Source organism: Chinchilla lanigera, unplaced genomic scaffold (genome assembly GCF_000276665.1).
Source record: "Chinchilla lanigera isolate Chin_1 unplaced genomic scaffold, ChiLan1.0 scaffold00032, whole genome shotgun sequence".
Classification (NCBI taxonomy): domain Eukaryota; kingdom Metazoa; phylum Chordata; class Mammalia; order Rodentia; family Chinchillidae; genus Chinchilla; species Chinchilla lanigera.
In genome coordinates, this window is record NW_004955433.1 from 19,726,942 (window position 1) to 19,743,329 (window position 16,388).

At 36.4% G+C, this 16,388-nt stretch overlaps 1 protein-coding gene across 1 annotated transcript; it reads right to left on the reverse strand.

The window, feature by feature from the left end:
* Positions 1-2,192: 2,192 nt before the first annotated feature.
* LOC102014938 (mitogen-activated protein kinase 1-like) lies at positions 2,193-15,007 on the reverse strand. The gene is given in 7 exon segments (XM_013516110.1): positions 2,193-2,218; positions 2,359-2,445; positions 3,735-3,928; positions 4,062-4,191; positions 4,194-4,332; positions 4,578-4,956; positions 14,808-15,007. Coding segments are annotated over 7 exon segments (1,155 nt in total).
* Between the last annotated feature and the right edge of the window lie 1,381 nt (positions 15,008-16,388).

Genomic DNA, 16,388 nt, shown 5'->3' on the forward strand with positions numbered 1-16,388 from the left:
GTGATCCTCCTGTCTTAGCCTCCCAAGCCCTGGGATTACAGGCCTGCACCACCATGTTCAGCAAGGGGAGCTTTTATCCTACTTATTCTCATGAGTCCATTGAGTCTATGGTACAAAGTTATTCAGGAAACTTCAAGTGTTTCTTTTAGTTTATATTTCTTAGACTTTTTTGGATAGGGTCTCACTATGTTCTCCACACTGTCCTCAGAGTCTTGGGCTCTGTTACAGTTTCTTTCCCACTGCTGGGTCACAATACCCCAAATTCACAATTTAAAGAAGGAAATGTTTATTTTGGATCACCATTTCAGTCCACTGTTGGCTGATTCCAAGGGAGACACAGGATGGCCAAAGAGAATGGTGGAGGAAAAGGTGCTGAGCACATGGCATCCAGGAATCAGGGAGTTAAAGAAGGAGCTGGCAGGGAAGACACAAATTTCCAGGCCAAATCCCCAAGTGAACCACCTCCAACAACACATTCACCTGCTGAGCTCATTAGTGAATGAATCTACTAATGGGTATAGTGCCCATAGGATGGAGTCACCTTTCACAAGATCAACCTTTGAGCACTTGAAACTTTTGAGCAACATTCTAGGTCTAAACCATACCATGTTCAAACACTTCTCCTGCTTCAGTTTTCTGAGCAGCTGGGACTGCATGCACATACTGTGTCAATTATTTATTTTTTACTTAGGTAAGGCCTACAATTATGGAAGAAGCATGGGCTTTGCCCAGCCAATCAAATAAAAGACGTTACATTTCAGATAGACAGATGGCTTAGGATACAACTGCATCTAAGGGATTATTTATGTTAATTTATGCATTAGTCTTTTCCAAGGATGCACTCAAAATATCAGAGTATTTTACGCAAGCTAAAATTAGATTTAGGAAAGTAAAGGCAAGGCCAGATAAGGTAAAAGAAAAAAAAACTCATGAATATGCGTGTTTGAAATGAATACGTTTTAAGTCTCAAAGCCAGAGAGGAAGCATTGCTTTTGTTATTTCCTTAAGAGCTGAACAGACAAATGTGACCACAGTGCCTAACAAGAGGAATGTTTTTTTCTTTATTTTTCTAGTTTTTAAAAAATTAATTAATTTTATTGGTATATTTTAGATATAGGTAATGATCACATTCATCATAGGGAATTTGAATTGCACATGATATATCTTGATTTGTTTTGCTTTCATTCCCTTCCTCTTCCTTCAATTGGTAAATTTGGTAAATGTCATACTTTTTATAAATAAATGATAAAAGTAACCACAGGAAATCTGCAGAATGACATTGCTGAGTGTAGTTCCTTTTTGTTTAGAAAAATGAATGACTTTCTTAAAATCTGGGCAAACAGTGCATGCCTCTCCTCCTCTCCTCCTTATTTACAAAAGCTTTGTTTCCATTTTTTTTCTTTTCTCTTTTTTCTTCTATCTTCCTTCCTTTCCCCCTCCTCTTTCCTAGTTGCCCTTCCCATTTGATCATTTTCCCCTATCTCACACTATCTATTATACATTCTAGCCCTTAGTTATGCTTTTGGTTTTTCACAGCAAAGAAACCATGTAATATTTGTACATGTGTGTAGGATTTTTTTCACTTAAGGGTGTAGTCTCAAGGTGCATCCATTCACCTAGAAATATCTCAGACTTATTCTTCTTTAAGGTAGAGCAGTACTCCATTGTATAAAAAATCCACATCATTTTTATCCATTCATAGCTTGATGGCATTTTGGCTCTTTCCAAAATTTAGCTATTACAAACTGTGCTGCAATAAACATGGGTGTACATATGTTGCTCTGGTATGATGCTCTTAAATCTTTCGGAAAGATCCCAAGAAGGACAATAGCTAGGACAAATGGAATCTCTAGCTTTAGGTTTTTGATGAATCTCCACACTGATATTCACAGTGGTTATACCAGTCTACACTCCCACCAACAGCGGAGAAGGGCTCCTTTTTCCCAACAGCCCCTCCAGCATTTGTTATTGGTTGTTTTCTTGATGATGGCCATTCTTCCTGGAGTGAGATGGGATTTCCGTGCTGTTTTATTTCTTATTTTTTTGAAGATAAAGATGTACATTTATTTCCATGAATTACATGTGAAGTGCTGTTCACATTAGCAGACATCCTTTATATAACCATTATTATAAAAAAAAAAAACAAGTAAAAGGACAACTGAGCAATGAAAAGTAAAAATAGAATTTTTTTCCTAAATGATCTGCTGGATAGCATTTTCTGTGGAACACAACACAAAGGTAACAATAGATTTTTCACTTCAATCCTAGGCAAGTGGCAATTGGACAGTCTTCTCTGTGTGGAAAGCTGTAGCAGCCATGGGAGGGTACAGTAATTATTGAACAAGGCAAATTTCTCACCACGGAGGGCAGTGTGGGAGTCAGGAGGCATGGCATTGAGACAGACCACCACATCTATGCCACAGTACACAGTGGTAGGAATAAATACTTAAAGAGACCAGGAAAATGTGGAGAGATCTCTGAACATGACTTAGAGATTGCTTTTTCTGATGTTCTTAACTCAGTAGTTCAGAAGTATCTGAGGGTATTTGATGATAGAACAGTGATCCACCTTATGAGCTCATAAAGGCTTTATTATAAACTGTTCTATCCTAGGTTGAAAAATGAACTCGAGTTGCTGACATGCTGCAGAAGGAAAGAAGGATCATACACTTTCTCATTTAAAGATGCAGTGTTCCTCTCAGTAAATTCTCAGGCATTGAACATGGTTACTAAAAGACACACTGTGTGAAGCAGCTCAGGGCATGTGTGCACCAGGCGTGGGACCCTCCACCTGGGACTTCTGGGTCATTTTGCCGACTCCTTCTCCAGCAACTTTCCCCAGCTCAGTGCTGTAACTTTGGTGAGTCTGTTACCAAATGCTGAGCACAACTGCCACTTTATATCTTTTTGTGCAGCTCTTGTAAACACTAAGTACTACATGTAATGCATTTTGGTAAATGTCATACTTTTTATAAATAAATGATAAAAGTAACCACAATAAATCTGTAGAATGACATTGCTGAGTGTAGTTCCTTTTTGTTTAGAAAAATGAATGACTTTTTAAAAATCTGGGCAAACAGTGCATGCCTTAAATGTGTTTGTGACTACCACGCTATGAGAAAAGATAGACATGTGTGCTTCCAAAGGTTCCCAAGGCAGAAACACTTGCTGCAGACTGCAAAGTCATCCAAAGTATCTCCACGAGCTCCTGCTCTGGGGAGACAGTTGCAAGTGACAGAAAAAGTGCAAATTCAGTGCTACCACTGACTTAAAGTGTTCTAGGTAGGACTTTCTTTTCATAAAGTAAGATGTCGGTGACGGCTGCCAGTCTGGAAAGGTTTGCTCTGAGGCCACCTGGGTTGGAGAGGATGCAGGAGAGGGAAGAACCACTGCATATTTCAAACCAGAAAGTGGAAAAAAGATAAAAGCAACAGTAAGCATTAGGTGCACTGAAAGTACACACTGTACACACTGCCATGGGTCTCTGGTGGTGACACACACAGGGGTGCTAGAAGGAATTCTCTGGACTGAAGGAATTCTTTGAAAGCATAAAAGTCACAATTACCGGAAACCACCCTTCCAATAAGCTCAAAGGAATCAAGGTGGATAAACTAACACAGGCCGGAGAGAAGAGCAGGAGTCAAGAACTGAGAAGAAACACTGATGTCTGATCACGCCCAGTCTTCTGAGCCCACATCCTGACAAATTTAAGAGTGTATCCTGGCTGGAAATACCAGTCTCTTCTAAAAGGAGTTCTTTGAGATTTTCCTCAGGAAAGTCATCCAGTTCCACATCAAACCTGAATGACACTTCAGCAATGAGCTCATCACTTGGGTCATAGTGCTGCTCCAGATCTGAGTGGGCCAGAGCCTGTTCAACCTCAATCCTCTTGTGAGCATTGAATGTAAACATTTTGTCCAGCAGTCCAGGGCTTTAGGGTAAACACTTGGGAAAAGCTTGTTCCATGACAGAGTATTTTTTGTGTGAAAGAGAAAGCAATTTTTTTTTTAGCTTTTAAATCTATTATATAATTCAGGTCTTCTTGTGATAGGGATCCAAGAATGCCTAGAATGTGGTTCACCTGGTCAAGATAATGGTTTCCTGGAAGGATGGGCCCGTTGCAGAGCATCTCTGCCAGAATGAAGTCCACTGACCAAATAGTCATGGCCCTTGTTATAGCCCTTGGAATCCAATTATTTCTGGAGCCCTGTACCAACCTGTGGCCACATGCTCTGTCAGGAACCCTGTGTAATCATGATCAGGATCTGCAATGTGGATCAGACCAAAGTCACAGAGCATTATGATGTCAGATACTTTGCTGCAAATGATCAACTCATTCAAAGCTCTTTCTTGAACCCATTCTATGACCTAAGTTCCAGGGTTCATTGCAGGTGGGATCACCTCCTCAGTTTGCACTAACCTTCCATTTCTCAGACCTGCTCCTTGTCTTCCATTCAGTCCAGGAATGTCAGTATTTCCAAAGATTCTCCCTACTTCCCTCCCTTTTCTTATCATCAAATCTTCTCCCATGGCTTTAAAAAGAAGTTTCATGTACTAGAGATGTAAGTTTCCTGGACAGCATAGGTGGTGTTGGGCAGCAGGTTTGTAGGCTTGAGATCACAGTGCAGAATGTTAGCTGAGTGGATATATTTTAACTTTTTAACCATCTGGTAAAGAAAATAGCAGAGATGGTTTTTGCTGAGTTGTTGGGTCTTCAAGACTTTTGAAAGGTCTGTTTCCATTAGGTCCTCTACTTTTCATACATCTTTAATTTGGTTGATGGTTGGTGCATGGATAATATCAATGATGCCAATGATATTCACATGTCTGAAGCAAAGTAAGATTTTTATCTCCCTCAGGGTTCTCTGGCAGTAAGCCTCGTTTTCAAAAGGACTGATTTTCTTGATAGCTACTTGCTCCTTCTTTGCTACTGTGATATGCAGAGCCACTGCCTGCCTGATTGAAGGGGCCTCAGTGCTATTTTAATTTGCATCTTTTGAATGACCAGTGATGTTGAATAGTTTTTCATATATTTGTTTGTCATTTGTACTTCTTTACTTGGGAAGTGTCCATTTCATATGCCCATTTTTGGATTGGATCTTTAAATTTAGGGGATTTGATCTTTTCGAGTTCTCTGTATATTCTAGATATTAATCCTTTGTCTGAGGAGCAGCTGAATGACATGATATTCTGCACAGAAGACCCCCAAAACTCCACCAAAAAACTACTAGATTTAATAAACAGATTCAATCACATAGTTCAATACAAAGTCAGCACTCAAAAATCAATAACATTCTTGTATACAAATAACAAAATCACTGAGATACAAATTGGGGAAACCACACCTTTACAAGAGCATCAAAAAATGAGATACTTAGGAATCAGTCTAATAATGAATGTAAAAGACTTTTACTTTGAAAATTACTCTGAAAAAGGAGACCAAGGAGTATATCAGAATGTGGAAAGATGTCCCTTACTCTTGGGGAGGAAGAACCAATATAATGAAAATGACCATACTTCCAAAATTGTTATGCAGATTTAATGCAATTCTGATCAAAATTCCAGCAGCATATCTCACAGAAATATAGAAAATGATCCTAAATTCATTTGGAACCAGAAGACACTTACAATAGTGAAAACAATTCTGGCCAACAAAGGCAAGGCAGGGGACATCTCAATCTCTGACTTGAAATTATACTGTTATTGTAAAACTATTGTAAAAAAAAACTAGCATAGTACATGGAAAAAGTTTTTAAAGAGACCTAAGAATCAATGGAACAGATTAGAAGATGCAGAAACATCTCTGAACACATTCAGTCACCCTATTTTTATCAAAGGGTCCAAATACTTTTACTGGAAGAAAGCCTCTTTAATAAGTGGTGCTAGAAAAACTAGTTCTCCACATGCCAAAGACTAAAACTAGAATCATATCTCTCATGATACAGTAAATTAAAATAAAAATGTATAAAAATCTAGATATTAATTCAGAAACACTAAACCTGCTGAAAAACAGAATAGGCAGAACTCTTAAAAATATAGGTGTAAGCAAATCTTTATGAACAAAACCTCCAATCATATGGGCAATATTACAAAGAGTAGACACCTATGATCTCATCTTATTAAAAAGCTATTTTATAGCAAAAAAATTACCAACAGAGAACAAAGACTACCCATAGATAGGGAAAACCTTTTTGCCAGAAGAATGGTTTTTTGATCATTTCAAAGAGTCAATTGCTTTATTACATAACTGAGTAGCTGAAATTATATATCTATAGATAACAATTTTATATATATATATAACATATATATCTATCAAGCATGAACACAGTTCAGTTTAGATAGTGCTTTCTTTTTTTTTTTTTTTTTTTTTTTTTTTTTTTATTTTTTTTTGAGACAGGGTCTCGCTATACAGTTCAGGATGGCCTTGAGCTCACTTTGTAGCCCAGGCTGGCCTCGAACTCACAACGATCCTCCTACCTCAGCCTCCCAAGTGCTGGGATTACAGGTGTGAGCCACCGTGCCCGGCCCAGTTTAGATAATTTTCAAAGTGAGATTGCATTTCCTATTTTAGTATGCTTTGCACATATTCCAGCATGAATACTTGGAAATAATTAACATTTGAGATATTTTAGAATCACAATTCTTTACAAAATTTCCTTTAGAGTTCATTGTCCTGTTATGAATCATTCCGAGGGTAATTTTTAAAATATTTTGACCATCAGATATTATGAAGCATATGAAGTAAACTTCAGCAATTTTTCCAGAATACTGCCTCTGGTTAATTTTCTTTCCCAGGGAAAGTACATGTTAATGGCTTGTTTTCTTGAGAAATGGAGCTTCAGGCAGTCTGAGATAAACTCATAAGCACTCGAATCTCTTATTGATCCATTTTTTCAATAATTACATCTTATCTTCAAAAGTACAAAAGACAACATATGGAGTGTTAAAAATCAATAACACTAAGGATATGAAAGTAAACAGTTTGAGCTGGCTTTTGTATTTTTATGAGAGTAGTCAAAGTTTTATTAAAGGGTGGTACTGATGGGAATGGGATATTAACATTGCTTTTCTTAATGAAAAGTCTCAATATATAAGGTAAAAATGGTCATATCTTACTTATAAGCACTATCATACATATGCATATACATAAATAAATGTACATGTACACATATATTTGTAAGAACCATGTACCAATGTGAATATTGTACAGAGATATTCATTGCATGTTATACATACTTGTGCATTGTTTAAAATACTTTACTTCTTCTCCCCAAATAAATTGTGTAAGTTTCCTTTTACACAGAATCAATCAATCAAATCACAGTCTTATTTCTTTGACATTTCTAGCAACATGTGATGTAACAGCCACTGTCAATTGTTATTGTTTTGTCTTGACACTCTGTATCACTTTGAATGTTCTTGCTCTGATTTGCTTGTTTGTGATACTGGTATGCTGCTACAGTTCTATTTCTTTTTTGTTTGCTTCTCATTCACTACTCTCTTTAAAATAAAAAAAAATTTCTTAACTTTATCACTCAGAGAATTATAATTTCACACCATCTTGCATTTAGTTTCCAAAATAAAAAATTAAAATTTAATCATATACAAAGCATAACCTTGTGAATATGTTTCCAAAGCCACAAAGACACACAGGGCATTACAATAACACTAATAGAGAAAGGAAACAAATATGTTGATGGAAAGTGAATATTTAAGATACAATTCATTGTATCCATTCTTTGATGAATTTACAAATTGAAGAGAGAGGAAGAGAAAATAAGCTGAACAGTTAAGTGTATGAAATAATTCTCATGATGGAACGGGAGGCATAGCCACAGATACACATTGTTCCCTAAGAAGATAAACCAGGTAAATATAAAATTATCCTAGAGTCCTTATATGGCACAGATATTTATGATGTCCACATAAAAGATGAAGACAGAGGCCCTTTGATGTGATTATACACAACTGATGCATTCAAATATGCACTCAGCAGACGTTTATTTTACATCCACTCAGTTTTCTATTTTATTCTCCATCACTGAAACTAGTGATGCAGAAATAAACAAGCTAAAATTAATGTTATCCTCATTGAGCATATCTGTTAACAATAAATAGGGAAAAACAAGTAAGCTTTTCAAATCACACAAGTAAGCGTGGATCTAACCAAGTGTTGGAAGGAGGAAAGCACAAGATGATATAGAAAATAATGACCATAAGGCCTAGGTGGATGTGTGGTGGTTCCATCTCTTACAAGGAAGCACACGTGACTCCCAGAGGATAGAGGAAGAATTGGCCATTGACACAGAAGGACAAAGGTCCCTAGTACAAAGATGGAAAGGGCAGAGCCTGAGGCAGAAAGGTGTAATTCTTGCATAGTGCAAATAGAAGTGCCCCAGTCAGATCTCCTTCACAGGCTACATCACTCATTTTCTAGCTTCTGTGATATTTGCTCAAAATTTGCAAATGCTCTTCTCTGAGTCACTGCCCCTGATCCAGCAGGAGGGCATTAGTGATCACTTGGTACTTTCCTGTTCAATTTTAACAGAAAATGGGCAAGTATGCTGACAATTCCTGATTAAAAAGTTGCAGCTATCAACTCAGCATCCTCAGTGATGAAGGTCAACATCTCTGGAAGTTTTAGCTAAGGAAGATAAAATATAAGATAGATTTCATCAGTAGCTGTGGGAGAATTTCAGCCCATAACTCTTTTATAAATTATCCTCACTTGTGACTAACTAGAGTGGAAGAGAAGTTGAGACTTTGTGTAGTAAATTTCATCTGAGAAGCAAGTACATCTCAGTAGGATAAGAAATTTCCTACAGGATGCATGTTTGTTGTATTCCCAGGGCTGCTTTACTAGGGTGCTACATTGGTCCTCAAGACGCTGTGAATGATGCTTATCACCATCTCACCACTGTTCCCTTCTGTGGAGAATATTTTCAAACAAACGGAGTTGACCTCAACTTTGAGCTGTCTCCTTTCCTCACCCCGTGGCAATGACATAGTCTGTGAGTACTTTTATCATGCTGGCCCTATTACCTGAAGGAAAGACTAAAAGAGGTGCAGAATTTCTTATGGACTTCTTTCAGAAGGTAGTCCTCATTGGAGATATTATTATGTAGCATTTCTCCTTCAACTTCCTACTTTGCTCACACTATTCTCTTCAAGCACAACCCCGTATAAATTACTTGAGCATATGTGTTCATTGAAACTTGCTTGTGTGGCAGGGAATTAGACTGAAGTGAGTCTGCTCCGAGAATCGGCGGGTGGGGTACACTACAGTGCGGGGAAACACAGGGAGGAGGAATGGATCCACGAGATTGGAAAATGATGCTAAATTATACACCCATACATGAGTTGTTCTTATTTAAGGAGAACTGGTCTGACTTTGGCAAGAAAGCAGGTTCTGAAGAAAAATGAGGAAAAACGGCCAAAAATACCCAAATTTTGAGGTTCCGTTTTTTATTGATTAACGCGTATCTTTGAACTCTCTTTCAGAAAGGGGCGTGGTGAATTCATACATGCTAAAGTTCTCAATTAACAAGACTTTTCTGTCCAAATATCAACAAAAGCCTGGAGGATGAGACAGTGATTTGAGTCACAAATTTATATTGCTCTCACTCACATTAAGTCTGATTAGAAATCATCAATTTTTTTTCCAGGATGGAAGAGCTGAAGCTACATCAAATCATGAGGCTTATCTTAATCCTGTGCAGGAAACCAAATTACTCGTGCTCAAGTCCTTAGCCTCCTCCGAGGTTTCCATTCACTCAGTACTTGCTCTTCAAATATTTCCTGAAGAGAGTTAATATATCTGCAGAGCTAATGTTTCAATCACTCCCTAGAAGTGCTAAGACACATTGCAGAAAATAACAACATTCCTGCCTTCACAGAGATTATATTTCAGTGTACACACTTCTACGAAAGTATTATTTTTCATGATGTAGTAACGATGTGGATTTGTTGTAGGATAGAGTTTGTCTTTTCCACAGTAATTTGTAAAGGCTGTTTGGGGTCACCTTGACTTTTTACTTTTAAGTAAAATAATTTTAAAAATATAGACACATAGTGGCCATTTTTAATGATGGATCACACTAAAGACATATAATATGTTATAATATTGTTTATTTGCAATTATCACTTGGCTGTTCTATTTTTAAATTAAAAATGTTTCATCTTGTAGAACTAAGGTACAATAAACTTCTCAAAAGCAATGAACCATCAGTGAAGACATACAGACATAGGAAAAGAGATTTTTCTGGAGCAGATTTATGAAAGTATTAAATATTAAAGGGATAATCCCTATTGCTTTGCAGTTTAAACAGCAATAAGTGGATGTTAGGGTTCATTAAATGCTTCCATTTTACGACACGGTTTAATTTGTTTTGAAGTGTTTATGGAAAGAAAAAGGAAAAAGAATAGAAATGTCTCCTTCAAGGAGGATTTCTTTTTTTGCACTAGATACACTTGGAAGGAATATATTTATGCCCATAAATATTTTGAATTTGGTGAGTTTGGTTGGCAGGTGAAAACCGGCAATTGCTTTACAGTTGTAGAAATTGAGTCTTTCAGAGCTAGATCTTCTGGTTTTAATTTTGCTTTAATCATCTTCTGAACATGTGGACTTATGTAATTTGCTTAAATGTTCTGATCTTCTATTTTATCATCTGTAAAATTATTGTAAAGTCAAAATTCATATGCATACATGTTAATGAATTAACTCATTAAATCTTTTTGGCGTACAACATGACATATTAAGGCTTCAATGTATGTCACTGTGCATAATTATTGAAATAAATGCACTCTGTGGTGGATTTTGTCTTTAGTCCTTTGATGGTTTAACACACTGTATCTTCCTAAATTCCAGGCAGGCATTACTTTCATTTTCCCATGTACATTTACATTTGACTGCTAAGGACATAAATAAGTGGCTTAAAGAAAGTTTGTGTGCTACAGGAGCGAATGAGACCAGACAATTTGTTTCCAAATTCCTTGCCTGCAACCATTACAAGGCGACAAAACAGAACAGTTTTTGGATGACGCGCACAGGCAAGAATAAGTGAATGCCAGAACAAATGTATTCACTAGGGGGCTGGGGATTTAGCTCAGCGGCAAAGTACCTGCCTGGCAAGCACAAGGTCGTGAGTTTGATTCCTGATACCCGAAGAAAAACAAAACAAAACAAACAAACAAAAAAAGAAAACAAATGTATTCACTAGGAAGTACATATTTGAAGCATTTTCCTGATGAAAAAGAGGAGAAAGTTCTTTATGAACTCTAATTTCACTTTAGGCTTTGGTTGTGGACCCATTCCTCCTTCTTTCCTTAAATGCTTTTAAAGAGCACTATTGAACCAATGCCTTTGAAAATAAAGTTGCCTCTGCCAAAGTGAATAATAAAATAAATGTTCTCATTTACGTGATTATAAACACTGGATACTTAAAAATATTACAGCTTTTGAAATAATAATTATACTGCTTTGGAATTTCAAGAGGTGATAAGATATAAGTTAAATAATTTAAAAATACAGATAAATTCCCACAAAGAACAGGAATGATTAAATATATGGTTTTTAAATTTTATGCATGAATTTAATTTTAAAACTAATTGAATGAGTATAGGGATATTGATGTGAAAAAGCACAAAACTAACTATTTTAATCACTACCTAATTAATATCCTATAATGATATTGGGAATATTTTCTTATAACTTTCCCATTATATTTATCATACTAGATCTTATCAATTTATTTAAAAATCAATTACTAGTGCTTTAATCAATTACTAGTGATCCATGCATTCCTTATATCAATACCTACTTAGTTATTGTCCTTTTATAAGATATTTCAGTACATAAGAGGAATGAAATAATAAATCAGGTAGTAACTAAACTTAGAGTAGTATAAATTGATCAGTACACTTTAATAGTAATAAATGGAATCAAGACCAATTTTCAAAAGAAGATCTTCAAATAAATATTTTGAAGACCTTTTCTTATAATATCATTAAAAAGTTCAAATGAACATTTTAGAGATGACCTATACTGAGAAAAATTATAGAAGTACGTGCTCTCATAAAATAAAACATGATATCGAATCTAATCACCTTCTATAGATTTGATTAAAAACTTCTGATTCTTTCCCCTAGTGCATTTCCAAGGGTTTGGTTTCTATTGAAAACGTTGGAAATCCCATCTATCTCACTAAATAACCATGATTTTTTCATATATAGACAAACATCTAAGGCGGAGTTTTATCTGTTACCTAAAATATGAGGATTATGCAAATGTTAGTTAAGGTTTTATTCTAAAACAACTCCAACAAGCTTCAGAATTTTGATTAATTCATTTTCTTTTCTTCCTTTTTTACAGAGCTTAGGATCAAACCCAGGACCTCTCACATGCTAGGCATGCTCTCTATTGCTGAGCTTCAGCTCCAGTTTGATTAGTTTTCTTTTGACTCTCATACACACAAAATATATTGAAATAAATCATCAGATTTGTTTGACAATCTTCAGTACTAGATATATATTGTCCACTTATACTGCTAAAACCAAATATTGTTGACTGGGTAATTTCTAAGAAAATAAATCTATTTTCTCACAGTTCTAGAGACTCAGAAGTCCAAGATCAAGTCACTAGCTGATTTTGGTTGCTGGTGAAGGCTGTTTTCTGTCCCCAGATGGTTGTTTGTTGCTGCTTCTTTCAGAGGAAAGAGACTCTGCCCTCATCCAGCTGAAGGTAGAAAGGTGTGTGATAGCATTATACGAATGTGTAAGTGTGATTGCGTATATGGGAGTGTGATGTATGTGTGTGTGTGACAGTGGACACTGAACTCGGAGCAGGGTCTTTGCACTGACCTACATTCCCAGACTTTTAAAATTTTTAACATTTTTTAAAAGCACTAAATGGTTAATTTACACAAACTGCCACCTGGGTTCAAACTTGCAATCCTCTTACCTTAGTTTTCCAGAGTCCTGGGGTTATAGGCACAAACCACCAAAAACCCACCTGTGACATCTATTTCATAAGGACCTTAATCCTATTCATAATGAGATGTTCTTATGGCTTAATCAGCTCTTAAAGACACCACTTCTTAGTGTAATCATATTGACAAAACCTAAATTTTGAAGGAGACACATTTAAACCAGAGCATAGCCATTCTAACAAATGTCACACCCCACCAGGGCAATTCTGTATGTGCTTTGCATGAAGAAGGAGAATCCTGTCTTGCATCAAGCACATATGTGCACCAAGATGTTTTACTAGCAACATTACCTAGTATAATAATAAAACTATTAATAAAATATGCTCCACTCTTTTATGAATCACATTATGTCTTGCACAGCTATCATATTGCATTTTATTCTAAAATAAGTAGAATAGGATCATTCCTTCTACAAATGGAGAAGCAGAGAGAATAAGGAAGTAGTAAGTTGACCCCAATTTCTGTGGGGTTCTGCTTGCACATATTCAATCAATCAGAGCTCAGTTATGTATTTTCTTTAAATTGCACCTGCAGAGACATTTTTGTTGTTATTGTTTCCTAAAATATACACTATAAAAACTATTTACGTAAAATTTACATTGTGTTGGACATTATAAATAATTTAGAAAAATGATTTAAAATGTACAGGTATATATGCATAACTTGTAAGTTAATATCATAGTATTTTTTATACAGGACTTGAAGATTCATGAGTTTAGTGTCTATGGTTCTGGAACCATTTAGCGTCTAAGGTTCTGGAACCATTCCCCATAGATACTAAAAAATGACTGTCATTTCATCTTACTTTTTAAAGTGAGTATGTTTTCCATGGGCCCAGTGTCCAGCATCAGTTCTTTCTGGAGTTCCTATGAAGGGGAAGCACATGGATGACCATAGAGTGGAGGGTGGAGAGATAGGCTTAGGAATTTTCATCTCAGTTTATTGCCCAGGTGTCTTCTGTAGAAAAATGAGTGAGAAGGGCATGACAAACCAGACCACCTTGGGTCCTCCACTGTTGCACTAGGGCTTCCAGAGCTCCCTCTTCAACAAGCCTGAGTTTAAGCAGTAGACTGTCTTTGGTGATCTTCATGACTGGAAGCTAAGTTTGAAGGCCTGCATTTCACCCATGGATATGGAACCTTCCTGCCAATTCAACAATGAACAAATGGAAAATGGGTTTAAATGTCTTGGTCACTAACCCAGACCAGGTTTGACAGTTTCTCCACCCTCTGGCTCTTTAGGGCATATAACCCACTGGAAAGAATCTCAGAGTTATTTGGGTACTTTATTTTATGGCTTTCAAGTTTACATTTTAAATTTTATAGGTTTTAATCATATATATATACAATTAAAATATATATAATATATAACTGTGGCCTTCAAACTATTTATGTATGTATGTATATATGTATGTATGTATGTATGCATTGAGTCAGGTCTTGCTATGTAGTTCAGGCTGGCCTTGAACTAATTACATAGCCCAGACCGGCCTCAGACTTGTGGCAATCTTCCTACCTCAGCCTCCCACAGGCATGCACCACCACACCTTCCCTGAAACTATGTTAGAGTGTATAATTTTCTTTTTTTCTCTCCAGTGCTCTAAGTTTTAAATCTCATAACATGCTTTTCATAATGAAAATAATACCTTTAATATTTCCAAGGATCCCTTAAGTTCATTACCAGAGTATATGCAACTTTGTAGACATTAGGTTAAATGCTTTATAAAGGTTTTTACCCAGGGACAAAAGTGTTTTTCATCTTATTTCACATTAAAGAGAAGCATGGCTTGGCCAGTCTCAGGGACTTCCCCACAGTCACGACTCAAGCTTCAGTTCCAGCATTACACTCGCACGTGGCTTTCTTCCTTCTTCCTTCAAGCGACAGAAATATAACAGTAAGACACGATGACGTACATAATGAGATTCCGCAATCTGGAAAAGCGTGGATCTTATTATTGACCCAACTATCCGGTAATCAGCAGTGCCCAGCACATAATCTGCGGAGAACTGCTGAAGCATTTAGCAACTCTGTCTCCTTTCGTGAAAGACACTCCCTTTAAGGTCTAGTCGATAAGTGAAGAAAATAAATATACTAAAACAAGTAAAAGAAAACAAATTTAATATGATTTCTTTATTTCTCTGGAAGTTTCAAAAGAAAGCACATACTTGTTAAACCTTTGAAAGTCATAAACTTACAAGATCAAATCCCAAATCATTACTTCCAATGTTGAAATTCCCCCAAATTAAAATGTCTAACGTCTAAAGTATCAAAACACACAATTCCAAAAAGATTAGAAGTTGGGGATGTTGACATCATGAAAAACAAAACATCCAAAACTACAACTCCTATTGGAACAGAGAGGAAATATTTGAGGGTAGAACGCAGAATTTGGGGAAATGGAATACTGCATTTTCAGCAGGATACCTGCAGGATAAGCAGGACACATTGGATCATTGCTTTGTGTTAGGCAAAATCAATATGTCAAACCCAGTAAATCATGGTTTCGGTGTGTCTGCAGGGTGTTTCCAGGAAAAGCTACAGTGTGACTTTTCGAGTAGGTGGAGAAACTCGCTCTTATTATGAGTGGGCACCATCCAATTGATGGAGGGCCGAGAGAGAGAGTAAATATAAAAAACAAACACACAAAGAAACAAATCATCAACAAACCAATCTAAACAAATCAATCTAAGAGATGGGATAGAGTTTCCTTTGGTTTCCTTGGACATCAGTACTATAGGCTCCCAGGCTTTGGACTCCAGGACTTGTGTAACTATTCTGTGACAGTTATGCTTGTGCAACTGTTGTTAGTATTTCTGAGTTTACAACCAAAAGTACATATGTTTTTGGTGCTTAAGAAGAATTTTGTCATATGTTTCTGTATTTCTGAAATAAAGTCCATTTTAAAAGTGTAAATAGATGTCTTTTGAATTCCTTTTGAAATCATCAATGGCAGAATTATATTTTCAGAATTTGGCTTTTCCACAAGTTTATGGATTTTGGAGTTGATGAAGATTATGGATTTTTATCTTCAGGGATTTCAACATAGCTTATGGCATTTGGAATCTTTCAGGATGATAACTATTAAAAAGTACTGAGACAGATTTATTTGGAATTCTGCTGTAGGAATGAGAAATATCAGCATAAAACTGAGCTTCGTACTGTTTACTGGGGTGGGCTAAAGGAAAAGCACTTAATGGGTTAAGGGGAACTGGTTCCCATGATCAGGCCATCTTCTTTTGTTACATGTCTTATCTGAAGAAAGAAACAGGCTTTTCATATCTTTAGGACAGTAGGGAGTTTTCCAAGTTGGTTAGTCACCAACTTGTGAAGTCAGGCTCTTAACCTCCCTTAGCAACTGGAAGCCAAGAGAATCAGTTCCTGTAGGTGCTTGCATGGGAA